General features: G+C 35.5%; 2 protein-coding genes across 2 annotated transcripts; one reads left to right on the top strand and one right to left on the bottom strand.

Annotated features, from left to right (window-relative positions):
• LOC102172778 (olfactory receptor 2J3-like) lies at positions 3203-4133 on the top strand. Its single transcript, XM_013974039.2, is given in 2 exon segments — positions 3203-3217; positions 3219-4133. Coding segments are annotated over 2 exon segments (930 nt in total).
• Positions 8240-9175, bottom strand: LOC102191193 (olfactory receptor 2B11-like). The gene has a single exon (XM_018038738.1). The coding sequence runs from the start codon at positions 9173-9175 to the stop codon at positions 8240-8242; it is 936 nt and encodes a 311-aa protein (XP_017894227.1).

Consider the following 18521-nt stretch of genomic DNA (forward strand, 5'->3'; position numbering starts at 1 on the left):
TTAAATGGTTACTATGGCTTGTCATAATGACCAGTGACAAAAGGTATATTAATCTTTTTTATGAAAGGTGAAAATTCACTTTAAGAGTTATAATTATTTATGAAATGTACTTTTTTAAACAAAAAAGAAATATAACATTCTCTAAGAATAGTATAGTAAATGATAAACAGCCATGTAATAATTTCAGTAAATATTCAGAATTCTCTACGTTGGAGAATAAAAATATATGTAGACATTATAAATTGTGAGCAGAATTTATATATTGTCTCAGTTACTGTCCCAGAGGAAAGAAGTAATGTCAAAACTTCCTTGAGGCCCTGTGTTCAGGTTTCCCCACCCTGTGATACACATGTCCACACTTCCAACTTTCAGCACCATTAGTCATTTTTCTATCTTCCTCCAACCTCACACCCTTGCTTCTTTGCTCTCTTGGTGAATTTATGTCTTCCTTTTCCTCAAAATTTCTCTTTTCAAGTCAGTTATATTCACATCTTTTAAGACACATTCTACCACTGTTCTCCCTATGTGTTTCACAGATCTATTCATGTGAACCAAGATTTTTAGCTTTCTTCGTATTGTGAGTATCCATCCATAGATGATGTGCCCGTGTGTGTCCTTTTTCTTTTGTATTTGTATTGTGTTTTAGTTTTTGATTTAGAAATCAGCTGTGAGTATAAGAAAGCACATCAGAAGATAAAGTTCTTTCTATAATAACATTTCACTCAAGCTCAGTGTTTTCCATTCTGTATAAGTATTTTGAAATTTTAACTAAATGTGGTATTGTTCATCATATCCTCACACCTATTATATATTTAAGATTATTTGGATTGTAATTTTTGTGCTTTCTATAATCATATAAATGGAAATGGCATGAAAATGCTGAAAAGAAAACTAAAACTATTTATTGAAAAAGATTATTGTTTCACAAGAATTTTTTTTTGTAGCTAAGTAAGGAATTTTTCAAGTTACTATTTACCTAGATGTCACCCTGGGGTGAGGAAGAATTCAACTGCTAAGAAGTTATTTTTCTGTAACAGGGAACATATCTGGATGAAATATAAAAGTAAAAATATGTTGTATTTACTTTATAAATTTTTGATTTGATAAAATATCAAACAAATAAATTCTGCAAAAGTGGTGCAAATAACTACCATTAACCTTCTAACCAGATTGAGCAATAGTTTACATTCTGCCTGGAATGTTTATCTCATCTATTATCTATGTCAATATCCTATCTCTCATTATATTTTCATTCACTAGTGTTTAGTACCCATTTAAGTTTTCCTAACTTCACTATACCTTCTGTATTTGTTAGTTAGGATACTGATGTCAGGAATAGCTTTTATTTATTTATTCTTTTAAATTTATCAGTAGAGTGTGGATTCTTATTTCCTCTGGTTCATTAGTATTATAGTTTTTCTTAACACTCCAATTGTTTTAGAATTGGCCCTTTAAGAGTCATAGGCCCTTAAAATTGGCTTCCATATCTTTCTCATGTGTCCCTTTATTTCTTGGAGACTTTCTATTTTCTTTATTTAAGTATAGTTGATTTACAATATTATGTTAGTTTCAGGCATACAGCATAGTGATTTATTATTACTGCAGAGTATACTTCATTATGCTATGGAGTATATCCTTGTTGCTTACCTATTTTATGATAGTAGTTTTTTACTCTCAAGCCCTTAATTTGTTCCTCTTCCCTCCCTTTCTCCTTTGGTAGCCACAGTTTGTTTCCTATACTTGTGAGTCCTTCTCTTTTTTGCAATACATTAATTTGCATTAATTTTTAAATTTGACATCAGTGATATCATACAGTACCTGTCTTTTACTGACTTACCTCACTAAGCATAACATAATTTAGGGCCATCCACATTGCTGTAAATGGCAGTATTTTGTCTTTTTTTAGGGCTGAGTAATATTTCATTGTATTGTATTGTTGTTGTTCAGTTGCTCAGTCATATCTGAATCTGCGATCCCATCAACTGCAACATTTCAGGCTCCTCTGTCCTCCATTATTTCCTGGAGCTTTCTCAAATTCATGTCTATTGAGTCAGTGATGCTATATATATATATGTATATACACCATATCTTCTTAATCCGATCATCTATTGATGGGCATGGGGACTGCTTCCATGTTTTGGCTATGGTAAATAGTGTTTCTATGAACACTGAAATGCATTTTTTTGAATGATTGTTTTCATTTTTCTAGATATATAACCAGGAGTGGAATTGCTGGATCATATGGTAGGTTTAGTTTTAGTTTTTTGAGAAACCTCCCTACTGTCCTCCAACTTACATTCTACACTAACTTACATTCCCAACAACAGTTAGGAGTGTTCCCCTTTCCCCACATCCTCAACATTTGTTTTTTGTAGACTTTTTGATAATAAACATTCTGACAGATGTAATATGCTAACTCATTGTTTTTTAATTTGTATTTCTCTAATAACTTGTGATATCAAGCATCTTTTTATGTGCTTTTTAGCCATTTTGTATGTCTTGGGAAAAATGTCTCTTTAAGTCTTGACTCATTTTTTTTTATGATTGTTTGTTTGATGTGGAGTTGTATTAGGCTTTTGTGTATTTTGGACATTGACCCCTTGTGAGTTGCATTATTTTCCAAAAATTTTCTCCCATTCCATAGCTTGTATTTTCATTTTATCAATCGTTTCCTTTGCTATACAAAAGGTTTTAAGTTTAGTTAGTTCTCATTTATTTTTGCTTGTATTTCTTTTACCTTAGGGAATTAATCCAGGAAAATATTGCTGCAATTTATGTCAAAGAGTGTTTGGCCTATGTTCTTTTCTAGGAGTTTTATGGTTTCCATTATGTTTAGGTCTTTGACCCATTTTGAGTTTATTTTTTGTATGGTGTGATTAAGTGTTCTAATTTTATTGTTTTACATGTAACTGTGTAATTTTCTCAGCACCACTTGTTGAAGAGACTATATTTTTCCATTGTATATCTTGCCTCCTTAATTGACCATAGGTGTGGGTTTATTTCTGGGCTCTGTATTCTGTTCCATTGACCTAAATGTCTTTGTGCCAATACCATGATATTTTGATTATTATAGCTTTTTAGTATAGTCTGGGGCCTGGGATGGTTATAAGTACAGTTCTGTTCTTTTCCCTCAAGATTGCTTTGGCAATTTACTTTTCCTTTTATTTTGAATCTATGTGATTCTTTCATCAGGTAACAAGAAATGAATGATAATGGAAAAAATGAATGCAAGCTCTGAAGGCTACTTTGTTCTACTGGGTTTTTCTAATTGGCCTCATCTGGAAGTAGTTCTCTTTGTGGTTGTCTTGGTGTTCTACTTGATGACTTTGACAGGCAACCTGTTCATCATTATCTTGTCATACTTGGATTCCCATCTCCACACTCCCATGTACTTCTTCCTCTCAAACCTCTCTTTTCTGGATCTCTGCTACTCTACCAGCTTCATCCCTCAGTTGCTGGTCAACCTCTGGGGTCCAGAAAAAACCATCTCTTATGCTGGTTGCATGATTCAACTTTATTTTTCCCTTGCACTGGGAACCACTGAATGTGTGCTGTTGGTAGTCATGTCCTATGACCGTTATGCAGCTGTGTGTAGACCCTTGCATTACACTGTCCTCATGCACCCTCGTTTCTGCCAACTGTTGGCTGCGGCTTGTTGGGTAAGTGGCTTCACAAACTCAGCACTTCATTCCTTTTTTACCTTTTGGGTACCTCTGTGTGGACATCGCCAAGTGGACCATTTCCTTTGTGAAGTTCCAGCACTGCTTCGACTGTCATGTGTTGATATCCATGCTAATGAGCTGACCCTCATGGTCATGAGCTCCATTTTTGTTCTTATACCTCTCATCCTCATTCTCAGCTCCTATGGTGCCATTGCCTGGGCAGTGCTGAGGATGCAGTCAACAACTGGACTTCAGAAAGTCTTTGGGACATGTGGAGCCCATCTTATGGTCGTATCCCTGTTTTTCATCCCAGCCATGTGCATATATCTACAGCCACCATCAGGAAATTCTCAAGATCAGGGCAAGTTCATTGCCCTCTTCTATACTGTTGTCACACCTAGCCTCAACCCTCTAATCTACACCCTAAGAAACAAAGATGTAAGAGGGGCCATAAAGAGACTAGTGGGGTGATAGTGAGCCTGTATCCTTGTAACATTAATGGTACAATGGAGCATCTCTTCATCAATGATTCATCCATCCATCCATCCATTAGCCACTCTTTCACTTACTCACTCTCTCAGGACTTATTGAGAATGTACTATTGCAAGGTCGCAGAGTTCATTGTAGCAGATATGAATTAAACACAGACTGCCTGAATACCAATCACTCTCTGGTGGAGAAAACAACTATATAAAATCAAGATTGAACTCAATATTAGATTTTTCCAATGGCACTAGCCTAATAAAACAAAAGTATCTTTTTCTTAAATGAAAATGAGATATGGAATTGTTTTAAAAATTGATTAAAGAGCAAGTATAGTTCCTATGGAAAGATGATATTCATAATCTTAAAAACCTAGAATATATCTTTTAAAAAGTATTTTATTTATTTACTTATTTTGGCTGAGCCAGGTCTTCGTTGCAGCACATGGGATCTTTAGTTTAGGCATGTGAACTCTCAGTTGTGGTATGTGGACTCTTAGTTGAAGCATGTGGGATTTACTTTTGACTAGGAATTGAACCTGGGTCCCCTGCATTGAGCACATAGAGTCTTAACTATGGGACCCCCAGGGAAGTTCCTAGAACATATCTTTTGATTTCTTGTGTTTTAGGTAGAATTCATCAAAAATTTGTTTTCTTTGGTTTAATTAGACACATAATGAGATACTTCAAATCATTTCTCCAAAAATGTTATTCTTTTTTGAAAGTAATTAATATTGAGAGGAATTTTGGTCTATATTCTTCATTATACCATTATCAATAGTACGAAAATAAGTTTTATGAATCAATTAAGAAGGTCTCTGAAATAATGCAGCCATAGTAAGCATCTTATAGTTCTCATTTTTCAAAACAGTGAGAAGTATAAAGGAGATGAAAATAGTTGTAAAAATGCTATATAGCTCATAAGGTAATGGTCATCATAGGTATTGATAGATAAGAACATGGAACACCTGCTTAACCTAAGAAGCAATGAAGAATATCTGAAGCAACCAAGCAGGCTTTGCAGTTACTATGCTATGCAGATTTGAGGACACTTCTAGTGTGAAGGAAATCATAGTTAAGCCTTTTTGATTTCTCCCTTAAAGCCTGTCTCAAATACATGTCTGCATTTTTATAACTAGTGGTTACAATACTTTGCTGTCTTCCTTTTGTTCTTCAGGAAAGACTTGCTTGGCTGAGAAAAGAAGAAAAGTTTTTTGATTAGTTTCCTTGAAAAGGCAATCTTGAGATTGCTCATGCTTTTACATCAAGTATAGAGTACACTCTAACCTTCATATATAATATGTTTCTTTCAACAGCACTTCTCAGTGGTTAATGAGAATATTCTTCATGCTGGAATATACTGGACATATATGACTACTGTGAAGTAGTCTAGAGTAACAGCATATATCTCTGGCTTTCCCACTACCACTATGCTCAATGTTCTTTATCCTTAAAATTTTTTATACATTTTCTTTAGAAAGTCCTGATATTTCAGAGCCTGGAAAACACTCACAATTCTGAAATGAGTCATGTTTACAGGCTTAGAAGGTGTAGATAATTTAAGGAAGCAATCCGAACAGCTCTAAAACAGTCTCTATAGCTAAGCTTTTGACACAAATTTTGCTGGGTTTTGCCATCCAAACTAAATATTACCACATTCCTATGTGTTTAAGACTAAGTTAGACAAAGGATATATTTAATAAAAATGATCAGAGATGTCATTTAACATCACAAAATTTTAAATTTCATTGCTCTGTGTGTGTGTGCGTATGTGTAAAATTTAAAAACTTTTTTGGGCATTCAGCCATCAGTCAAACTTTAAAGATATTTAGAATTTTTCCAAACTGCTGCTGCTGCTGCTGTTAAGTTGCTTCAGTTGTGTCCAACTCTGTGTGACCCCATAGATGGCAGCCCACCAGGCTCCCTGTCCCTGGGATTCTCCAGGCAAAAACACTGGAGTGGGTTGCCATTTCCTTCTCCGATGCATGAAAGTGAAAAGTGAAAGTGAAGTCGCTCAGTTGTGTCCAACTCTTAGTGACCCCACGGACTGCAGCCCACCAGGCTCCTCTGTCCATGGGATTTTCCAGGCAAGAGTACTGGAAACTAGACATACCAAAAATCTATTTAGTTTAAGAACTCGACCAAGCACCAGAAGATCTGTTCTTTATAAAAAATTAGATATGAGTTCCAACTGATTCTTGTTCAGGATAACATGCAATTTTCTAACCAATAGTTTGCTTAGATTTTGATCATACCAGAATAATGTCAGAAAAGTTCACATCACTGTTATTTTTCTTGCTTGTTAATTTCTTCATTACAAAGCTGTATTTCTCATCATATTAATTCTATACTGAATAATTACAAAAGCATTTAATTTGCTTTAAAATATGTAACTAATTTTGTGAAAAAGTGTTAAGTTGGCTGTGAGTCCTGAAACTAAGTTTAGCACTTTTAACTTTTAACAATACAGATTCTGAGCATCAAAGAGATACGTATATTGTTCGAAGTAATCAAGCTGCTTTACACCCTAGAAATACAAATTGTTTCTTTCTCATAATGGTTCTTGCACAGTTTCAAAAGGCATTTCAGGCTACCCCCGTCTGTTTCCACCTTGTGATTCATTATTAATATCAGTACCTTTTCCTCTCATTGATTCAGAAAGTTCATGCTTATGATATTTAAAAGGAATGTTAAGAAACTCTCCAATGCATTTCCCATATATTTTATTTCTTTTAATATTTAATGATACATTTTTTTAGGCAAAATAAGAATGCTGTTCACTTGTTTGTTAAACAGGAGTCACAATGTGTTTTTAAAGAAGCAGTAGCATCTACCTAAGTTGAAGCTGATAAACTTATGAGACTCATGGTTGATTTAAGGTGTAGAGTGCCTTACAGTGGTGCCATGCTCCCATTTAGACAGGGCCAATCTTGTAGAGTGTCGGGATGTTTCTTAGGTGACTCAATCAAGGAAGTCCACTGGTGAATGTTTGCTGTGATGATTAGCTTGAACACATGAGTTTATAATTTATATTATTGCCTTCTTTTCTTTTACTACTTAGTACAGTTATGATTTCATTATCTACCCACGAGAATAGAACTACTTTTAATAGTTTGCACAAATAAAAGGGTGCTGTTACTGGTGCATATTAGCCAAGTATCACCCTTGCCTAACACCATTTTAGAAGAATATGAGGAATGTGACATATTTTGCAAAAAGAACATCTAACATGAACTGAGGAAGTGGGAGACAAGAATGAGTTATTAAAGAAACCTCTATCTACCTAACCTAATGGTTAAATATCAATAACCTCAGATATGTAGATGACACCACCCTTATGGCAGAAAGTGAAAAGGAACTAAAAAGCCTCTTGATGAAAGTGAAAGTGGAGAGTGAAAAAGTTGGCTTAAAGCTCAACATTCAGAGAACGAAGATTATGGCATCCGGTCCCATCACTTCATGGGAAATAGATGAGGAAACAGCGGAAACAGTGTCAGACTTTATCTTTTGGGCTCCAAAATCACTGCAGATGGTGACTGCAGCCATGAAATTAAAAGATGTTTACTCCTTGAAAGGAAAGTTATGACCAACCTAGACAGAATATTCAAAAGCAGAGACATTACTTTGCCAACAAAGTTCCGTCTAGTCAAGTCTATGGTTTTTCCAGTGGTCATGTATGGATGTGAGAGTTGGACTGTGAAGAAAGCTGAGCGTTGAAGAATTGATGCCTTTGAACTGTGATGTTGGAGAAGACTCTTGCGAGTCCCTTGGACTGCAAGGAGATCCAACCAGTCCATTCTAAAGGAGATCAATCCTGGGTGTTCACTGGAAGGACTGATGCTAAAGCTGAAACTCCAATACTTTGACCACCTCATGTGAAGAGTTGACTCATTGGAAAAGACTCTGATGCTGGGAGGGATTGGCGGCAGGAGGAGAAGGGGATGACAGAAGATGAGATGGCTGGATGGCATCACTGACTCGATGGACACGAGTCTGAGTGAACTCCAGGAGTTGGTGATGGACAGGGAGGCCTGGCGTGCTGCGTTTCATGGGGTCGCAAAGAGTCGGACACGACTGAGTGACTGAACTGAACTCTCACTTGGAAGTGAAAATGCTCCTCATGAGATTGCCCAATGCCCCCTTTACATCTTTATTCCTCAGAGTGTAGATGAAAGGGTTGAGTGTAGGAGTCACTACTCCATAGAAGAGAGCCATGAACTTGGGTTGGTCCCTTGAGATGGAGGAGGGGAGCTGAAGGTACATACTAATGGCTGGACCATAAAACAAGAAAACTACAATGAGATGGGAGGAACACGTCCCAAAGGCTTTTTTCCTTCCCCCCAAAGATTTAATCTTAAATACAGCATGTCCAATGCAAGCATAGGAAACAAGAATTAAGCATAGTGGTACAGCTAACAAAAAAAAGCATACCACAGAGAGTGTGAGCTCATTAGCACCCTTTTCGCCACAGGCAGTCTTTATGAAAACAGGAATCTCACAAAGCAAGTGGTCCAGGGTATTGCGACCACATAGTGGTAACTGTAATGTAAGAGTGGCCTCTGAGACAGCATAGATCATTCCACTTAGCCACACGGTGACCACTAATAAGACACAGATGCGCCGATTCATGATGAGGGTGTAGTGTAGAGGCTTGCAGATGGCCACGTAGCGATCAAAAGACATAGCAGCCAAAAGCAGACATTCTGCGCCCCCCATCATGTGGAAGAAATAAAGCTGAAAGGCACACCCCATATAGCTGATTGTCTTAGATGTTCCCAGGTTAAAGAGCATCTGAGGGACAGTGCTTGTGGTGTAGCACATGTCCAAAAAGGAGAGGTTGGTGAGGAAGAAATACATGGGGCTGTGCAAATGGGGATCTAACTTGGACACCAGAATGATGGCTATGTTTCCCATCATGGCCATTGGGTATGTTATAAGCAGAAAAATGAATAAAGGAAGCTCTAGCCAAGGACGGTCAGCAAAGCCTAGTAGAAAAAACTCTTCGGGATGGCTTTTGTTAATCAGATCCATTATTTTCAGTTTGTTTCACCTGTGGCAGGGAAGTGGCAGGGAGGGTAGAAAGGTTTTGAGAAATGACAAATCACGGTTATGCAGTGTGCACAGTTAAGCATCTGGTCATAGAAGATTGGCTACAGTAAATTGGGTAGAGGTGATAACTTAAAATATATGACGCCAGGTGACTTAATTGCTTTTCATGACATTACAAAACAAAGGTAATCACTTTAAGCGAGTAACCCAACCTTTCTGAAACTGAATTTCCTGCTCTGTATAATAAAGATGACAATAACCATATCCTTAGGATGTAGTTGTTGTTGTTCAGTCACTCAATCATGTCTGACTCCTTGCGATCCTGCGGACTGTAGCCCACCAGGCTCCTCTGATCATGGGATTCTCCAGGCAAGAATACCGGAGTGGGTTGCCATGCCCTCCTCCAGGGGATCTTTCCAACCCAGAGATCAAACCCAGGTCTCCTGCATTGTAGGCAGATTCTTTATCGCTGAGGCACTGATAGGATTAAATGCCAAGAAATGACTGTTTCAGATACTCCAAAGTAATGATTTTCATACCTTTTTTGCATAAATATTAGCTGAAGAGGCAATTAAAGTTTATTGGTTTCTATATCCAGGTGTCTGATAGAGAAGATGTGGCTTGGGGCCTAGGAATCAGATGGTTGTTTTATGAAAACACTATGCTATTAATACAAGCCAGTACTGAAATATTAAGAAGAATAAAAATATTGAGGTAACAATAGCAAAAGTAGGAGTCAGACAAATCCTAGTACTGTAAGACTTATCAAGATATCCTTTCCAGATTCAAGTATATTATTACAGCTGAATAATTGTATCATCCCCATGGGGACTATGAAGGCTGGTTTTATTAAAATCCATCTTTGTAATTTAGAATTGAGCAAGAAATGTAAACATTTTCATGTCAGTTTCCTGAAGTATAAACTGAGAGAATTTAGCTATGACATATGTTTTCTCATACTCAAAAATTTGTTTTGAGATGTAAATTTTCTTGCATAATTACTTCATTCAAACTGGGCATTTGACTTTTTATTTTAAATTTTAATTATCTGTCTTATAAGAATTTTTCTTTATCAAATGAGCTTATCATGCAACCTTTATGTCCAGGAAACTGGATCAGGAAAAAATTCTCTATTATAATTTAGCATCAGAGATTTATTCATAACTATAAATTATTTTACATCCTGAGGCTATATTCCTTTAAATTTTTTTTTTAAGGTAAGAGGCATAGTGTAACAACAAAAATCAGCTAGCTGAGTAAAGCAATACTTTGAGAAAGTTAATAATGTAATGAGATTTTTAAATACGTTTCCTTTAGTTTCATGAAGTGTGTTTCATGAAGTCTGTAATCTGTCAAGTGAGAAATATTCAGATGGGAAGTTAGAGCCGTGTATCCTGGTGACAAAATTCTGAGTTACTCTGACAACTAATTATTGGTTTAGAGACAACAGACTACATCTATAGGGTTGCAAAGCAGTTTTCACATTCTCTATTTCATTAAATCCTCAAAGCCTTCCTGTGAGGTGTCACATGAAGCTACTCAGGGTTAAGATGTCATTATGACTCTTTGATTCCACACTGTCCCTAGGTCAGATGTGTGTAATACAAAAGTAAAATAATAGTTTCAAGTAATACTTAATGAGCCCTGTGTGCCAAACTCTACAGGAAGCATTTTATACCTTTTAAATCATCTAGTAACTATTCCCAAGTCCTCTGACAAAGGAAACTTTAGTACCTGTATTTCAAGATATTATTAATCATTCATCACTAATGTCTACTAATGACTAGGGAGGTTCTAAAGATCAAAAAGTGAGAATTCCTTCAATGAGGTAGACAGATTATAAGACTCTAGATTCAGGATTTCAAGTTTCCAAGATGTACAATTAAGCTCTAGGATTGTATACTAGATCTCTAATCTTTTCCATGCCATTCTCATATTTCATTACTGTTAATTCTTGGATTCCACGACTTTTTAATCTTACTTTTTGATCTACTTTCAGTGAGTTTTCATCACTATTTAACTATATAGGGGTCTATTTATCCATGCATGTTTAAAGTCACTTTAATAAAGCATTGGACTATTTCTTTTGATTTTTCCTTTGTATCTCCACTAACATTTTCATCCTAGTATATCTTTTTGTTCACAATTTTCATCACAGAATATTTTATTATATTTACAGTGGTTATTAAGTTATGTGTAGGAAAATACTAGAGAACAAAAAAAAGTTCTTAATCTGACTTTAAAACATCTGGATGAAACTTGTGGACAAGTCAATTCATCTGACTTTGACTATGTATTAAAAATATTCACTTGATTGAATGAAAACTTCACATTTCACTCAGGTATTTAGTATCTGTCAGTTATACTGTTTATTAAAACTTACATGTATTTAAGTTTGGAATGAAAAAGACTGATTACGAAGAGAAATCTAGTTGCTCTCTATAGGCACCAAACTAGTTATTTCCAAAGTTTCGAGATGTCTCCCAGAAATGAAATGCTGTCTGTTTTCCCTACATATGTTAGGTACTGTGATGTACACAGATTACAATCCTCCTTAAGAATGCATAGTTTAAAAAATAAATGTCTTTTTACTTACCTTATTTAGATAAGTACCACTTAATAAAAAAGGATTTTGGAAAGAACACACTTGAATTTTTCAAATTTTCAAAGAGAGAAAGTATAGTATCCAGTTGACTATTTAAGAATTAGCTTCAGAAGTGTGAGTTTACAATTTGATACAATGCTGCCAGAAAGAAAAGAGCCATATTTATGAAGACAATATAGATAATATCAGGAATGCTTTGTGAGTGTGTAATTTTATTATATTCCTAAGACTCTTGAGAATTGTTTTTAAACAGTCCATTTATGCTTATCCCAGATGAGTTAGCAGAGAAATTTCCTTGGGACAGGGTTCTCTATGGAAATGCTTCTTGTGTATAATTAGTTGCTTACTGAATTGAGGTTGGTAGCAAATCTCTTCTATTGTTAGGTTTGTTCTATTCTATTTTTTGTCTTAGGTTTTTTAAAAATGAATTTTTATTGGAGTATACTTTATTTACAATGTTGTTTTAGTTTCTGCTGTACAGCAAAGTGAATCAGTTATAATATACATATATCTGTTCTTTTTAGATTTTTTCCAATACTGCAGAGTAGCGTTCTGTATGTCATCCAGTAGGTCATTATTAGTTATCTATTTTATATATAGTAGTGTGTGTGTTCATCCCAAGCTCTTAATTTATCCTTCCCTCCCTCCTCTACTCTTTGATAACCATAAGTTTGTTTTCTAAATCTGTGAGTCTGTATTTTGTAAATAAGTTCATTTGTATCTTTTTTTTTAAATTCCCCCATGTAAGTGGTATCATATGATACTTGTCTTTGTCTGAATTATGTCATTTTTTAATGAACTATACACTTGCCTTTTTATTCTCCTGATTGTTCAGCAAGTAACTATTAACACAGACACATAGATACAACTTTCCAAAGCATGCATTAATTTTCTAAGATAGTGCAATTTAAATTTATAAGAAGGATAAAACACTTTCCTGACATCCTCCAAAGTTTACAGGGCTCTTCTTTCACAATGGAATTATTATTTCTTATTTTCATGTGAAACATTTCATGTTACTTTCCTTAATACTGACTTATGTCATCATTTAAGATGATAATTTCCAGAAAATGTCATTTCATTCTTTTTAATGGCTGCGTAATATTCCACTGTATATATGTACTACATCTTCTTTATCCATTTATGTGTCAATTGACATTGAGATTGCTTCCATGTCTTGACTATTGTAAACAGCATTGTAATGAATATTGGGGTGCATGTGTCCTTTCAAACCATGGTTTTCTCTGGATATATGTTGAGGAGTGGGATTGCTGGATTTTTAGTTTTTTAAGGAATCTCCATTCTGTTCTTAGTGTCTGAACCAATTTACATTCCCAGCAACAGTGTAAGAGGGTTTCCTTTTCTCCACACCCCCTCCAGCATTTAATCTGTATAAGCTTTTTGATGATAGCCATTCTGACCCATGTGAGGTAATAGCTCATTGTAGTTTTGATTTGCATTCCTCTAAAACAGCAATGCTGAGCATCTTTTCTTGTGCCTCTTGGCCATTTGTCTGTCTTCTTTAGAGAAATGTCTATTTAGGCCTTATGCTCAGTTTTTTTTATTGGGTTTTTTTTTTTTTTATATTGAGCCATATGAACCATTTGCAAAGTTTGGAGATTAATCCCTTGTCAGTCACATCGTTTCCATATCATGATTTTTTAAAGTTGAAGCATGATAGACATACAACATTACATTATTTTCAGGTGTACAACATAATGACTCGACCCTGTATCAGGAAGATCCCCTGGCGGAGGACCCGGCAACCCACTCCAGTATTCTTCCCTGAAGAATCCCAGGGACAGAGAAGCCTGGTGGGCTACTTTTCATAGGGTCACAAAGTCAGACACTACTGAAGCGACTTAACATGAATATAGCGGGAAAGGATCACAGTAAATCCAGTTACCATTGGTCATTATATAAAGTTACAAATTTTTTTCTTTCTGATGAAAGCTTTTTTTTTTTTTCAAGATTTATTTACTTATTTAATTTTTTGGTTGTGGTGGGTCTTTGTTGCTATGCATAGGCTTTCTCTAGTTACAGTGAGCAGGTGCTATTCTAGTTGTGATGTGCAGGCTTCTCATTGTGGTGGCTTCTTTTATATCAGAGCAGAGGCTCTAGGTGCACTGGCTCAATAGTTGTGGTGCACGGGCTTAGCTGCTCCATGGCATGTGGACTCTTCCTGGACCAGGGATTGGAACTGTGTCCCTTGCATTGCAAGGTGGATTCTTAACCACTGGACCACCAGGGAAGCCCGGAAGCTTTTAGGTTTTACTTACTTAGCAACTTCCAGTTTCTCCATGCAATGTTATTGATTATAGTCCACATGCCACACATTTCATTCCTGTGGCATAATTTATTTTATATCTGGAAATCTGTTACCTCTTGATCTCCTTTATGCATTTTACCCACTGCTAATGCTCCTCCCCTCTGGCAGTCACCAATATGTTCTCTAGATCTATGAGCTTTGCTTTGTTCATTTGTTTTATTTTGATTCTACACATAAGTGAAATCATATGGTATTTGTCTTTCTCTGTGTGACTTATTTCCTTAGCATAACGCTATCAAGGTCCATCCATGTTGCTGCAAATGGCAAGATGTCATAATTCTTTTATGGCTGGGTAGAATTGCATTGTATATATATACCGCATCTTTATCTGTTTATCTATCAAAAGACACAAGTTGTTTCTGTATCTTGGCTATTGTAAATAATGCTGCAATGAACATATGGGTGCATATATCTTTCTGAATTATTTTTTTTTGTGTGTGTGTGTTTCTAAGTCTTTAATCAAAGTAAAGTAAAAATTAAACATTGCTAAGGAAATGAGTGTCTTTGCCAAGGAGCAAAGACATAGATTACGGAAATGGTTGTACATTAATTTAACTTGTATCTGTCACTGTTTCTCTGGATTGTTTTGAAGGGATATTTTAAGATACTGACACAGTGTTGAAATAGCATATTTCAAAGTTAAAAAGAAAAGAATATTATATATCTTCATGAACTTTAACATATAAATATGCATTCCTATTTCAGTGAGTACCTACTTGTCCAGACTCACCATCAGATACTCTGTATCTCTGGTTAGTATTTTTGCCAGCAGCTCAAATTCCATCTTCTAAATCCTTACACATCATCATCTCCTAATCTCCTTTCAGGTAACTAGATGAATGGATGGATGGGTGGATAGATAGATAGCTTACATTCAATTATATCTTTATACCTTAATAATTCTTTATAGTGAGATTGCTGGTGGGATTTCTTTGGAAGGAATGATGCTAAAGCTGAAACTCCAGTACTTTGGCCACCTCATGCGAAGAGTTGACTCATTGGAAAAGACTCTGATGCTAGGAGGGATTGGGGGCAGGAGGAGAAGGGGACGACCGAGGATGAGATGGCTGGATGGCATCACTGACTTGATGGACGCGAGTCTAAATGACCTCCAGGAGTTGGTGATGGACAGGGAGGCCTGGCGTGCTGTGATTCATGGGGTCGCAAAGAGTCGGACATGACTGAGCGACTGAACTGAACTGAACTGAACTGAAGCAATGTGTGAGAGATTGAAATAGCTCAAAATTATACTGTTTTTTCAATCTCAGTGTGTTCCTCCTCCTTTATTTTCTTTCTTAGCAAATGGCAGTATCCACACATTTATTTCATTTAAAAACTTACTGAGTAACTACAGCATACTAAGCACTGTGACAGGCATGGAGATAAAATGGTGAATAAGCTGGGACCCTGGCTTCGGAGGCAATTATAGTGAAAGCGTCTTAAATAAAATACTAAGTGCGATGATGTGTTTAACTTTTCTTCACCACTCCTCTGCACCTTTTCAGCCCTAATACACACAATAAGTTAATCATCAAAATGTACCTCTTGGCTATCTCTTATATGTGAGTCCTCCTCTTGTCTCCCTCCACTCCCCTCGTTCATGCCTTCAATATCTCTCTCCTGGTCTCTGTTGCTATTCTCATAATCAGCCCTCTTAATTTTTCTACTTCTATTTTCAAACAGTCGAATAATGATAATGTTCTGTTTCCCTTTCTCAAAGTTCTTTTAGCTTCTGTTATCTAGGATGAATTAGTGTTTTCATTTTCTCCAGATAAATACCAGTATTTTGAATTGCTGGATCATATGATAGTTCTGCTGTTAATTTTTTGAGATACCTCTATACAATTTTCTATAGTATCTGCATTGGTTTTCATTCCCATAAATAGTGCTCTATGTTTCCTTTACTCTACATTCTTGCCAAAACTTGTTATTTCTTTTTCTTTTGAAAACAGCCTGACATGTGAAGTGATACTGTGATTTTGATTTGCAGTTCTCTAATTATTAGTGGAGGGTGTCCCAGGTGGCTTAGTGGTAAGAAGTCCACCTGCCAAGCAGGAGATGTGGGTTCAGTCCCTGGGTCGGGAAGATCCCCTGGGGAAGGACATGACAACCCCTCCGGTATTCTTGCCTGGGAAAGCCTATGGACAGGTGAGCCTGGCAGGCTACAGCTTGTGGGATCTCAGAGTTGGACATGACCTGATGACCAAACAGCAGCAGCAGAAACAGTAATTAATGATTAAATCAATTGAATGTCTTCTCATGTGTCTGTTGGCCATTGGAATGTTTTCTTCAGAAGAATGTCTATTTAGAACTATCTATTTTTCATTTGGATTGTTTGATTTTTTATTGAGTTTCCTGTGTTCTTTGAACATTTTGGATATTATTTGGATAAACCATTAGGTATATGATTTACAAATATCTTTTCCCATTCTGTAGTTGCCTTTTTATTTTGTTTGTGGTTTCCTTCACTGTGCAGAAACTTTTAAATTTGATGTAATCTCATTGGTTTATTTTTGATTTTGTTGCCATTGCCTTTGGAGTCAATCCAAAAATTATTGTCAAGAGTGTTCTCAAGGACCTTACTGCCTATGTTCTCTTCTAGGAGTTTTATGGTTTCTGGTCTTACATTTAGGACTTTAATCCACTATAAGTTTAATTCTGCATATGGTGTGATTAGATGTAATAGTCTGATTCTTTTACATGTAAGTTGTCAAGGTTTTGATCTATTCAGACTTATAAAACTTAACAAAATGTTAATGCCATAATAGATTCCTATTAACTTGCTTTAATGCTTAATAAATCATTAATTTTTCTAGATTAATAAGCATACTTTAAAATAATAATCTCTAATGCCTACATATAATTCCTGCCTATTTCTGTAGCATAATTGTTAAGTGGTTATTTTTGCATGTTCAGATTATTTCCATTCTTAATTACTGTACACACATGTAAATAATAACCACAATGTATTATGTTTTGGTCAACAATGAATTGGATAGTTTTTGATAAAATGCATATATCTGGTAAAACACATCTTTGTCATTAGTGAACATCACTACTATACCCTGACTGTAGAATTTTCACAGTCTTTCTCCCCCTCAGCTTTTAAGAGATAAAACTGACAAATAAAATTGTATATAAAGTATATAATATGATTTGATATATGTGTCCTTCGTGAAATGATTACCACAGTCAAGTTAAGAAACATATTCCATCACCTCAAATAGTTATCATTTGTGTATGTGTATGGTAAGAACACTGAAGATCTACAGTACTCTCAGCAAATATCAAGTATATAATACAGTATTATTAACTATAGTCACCATACCATACATCAGTCCCCCAGAACCTATTCTTCTGGTACTGTAAATTAAGTCATAGTAGCAGCACAGTTCTCCACTTTTTGTCATACTATAGCTACTGTTTGAGTAGTTATTTATCCCTCATATATCATAGCACCTCCCTGAGGACAAGATGTTCAAATCCAAGGAAACGCATCTCATACATGCCTTAAGCTACTAGATTGTGTTGTAACCATGTTCATTTCTCTTAAGGTCAAGTTTTTGGATGATTTCCAAGTGTATTCAGTTATGAGTCATTTGCACATATGTAAATTTTATAAATTGAATAAAAATCTATGTAATTATTTATATTAAATATTTATATTAATTATTTTTAGTACAGCTTTCATCTTCCATCCTTGGATTTAGATGTGATTTCTCTTTATTTCTAAAAACATTTTGACCATGAGGGCTCTCCATAAAAATTTCCCATATTTTTCTTTTAATATTCTGCAACAAATACCTCTGACTATAAGAGTTTACTTCTTCTGATGTCTACATATTTTTATAGCACACACAACTCAAAAATTTAACTCTATAGAATGTACCAACAATTAAGGCAAAAGAATTTTAAAACATTTTTATGGAAGTAAGTAATAGATGTCACAGAGTTACTAGGGAATTTGGAGTTTTATGGGACAGACCCTAGTGACAAGAGCAGAAGTCAGATGGGCCCTCAGGGGCTATAAAATGCCTAAGAGTATAGGGTGAGTATTTGCCAGGATTCTGAGATATAATCTGGCAATCTATACTCTAAACCTATATTTTAAACAGAAATATTTTGGAATACTTGTCTAGTGTTGGACTCTCCTATTAAATTCTTTAATAGCCAGCTTCTTTCCAGAATTTGGCAGTCAGAACTTTAGCTATGGGAAGACAGCTGTCTCCAAAATTACAAGCATTGTTACAATCAGTTATTAAAGAATGTTCTTACAAAATAGTTTGACAAGTACAATTTTTTTCCTCCCTCCCTCCTTTCTTCTTTCCTCTTAGGTTGAGTGTGTATCTTTTGCAAAGAGGAATTTGTATGTTCCTCTGGTATCTACCCATGAG

The sequence above is a fragment of the Capra hircus genome, chromosome 23, assembly GCF_001704415.2.
Source record: "Capra hircus breed San Clemente chromosome 23, ASM170441v1, whole genome shotgun sequence".
In the NCBI taxonomy this organism is placed as follows: Eukaryota; Metazoa; Chordata; class Mammalia; order Artiodactyla; family Bovidae; genus Capra; species Capra hircus.

What these genes read in the sequence shown, in the direction of transcription:
- LOC102191193 (XM_018038738.1), bottom strand. Translation starts at nt 9,175, where the DNA reads ATGGATCTGATTAACAAAAGCCATCCCGAAGAGTTTTTTCTACTAGGC.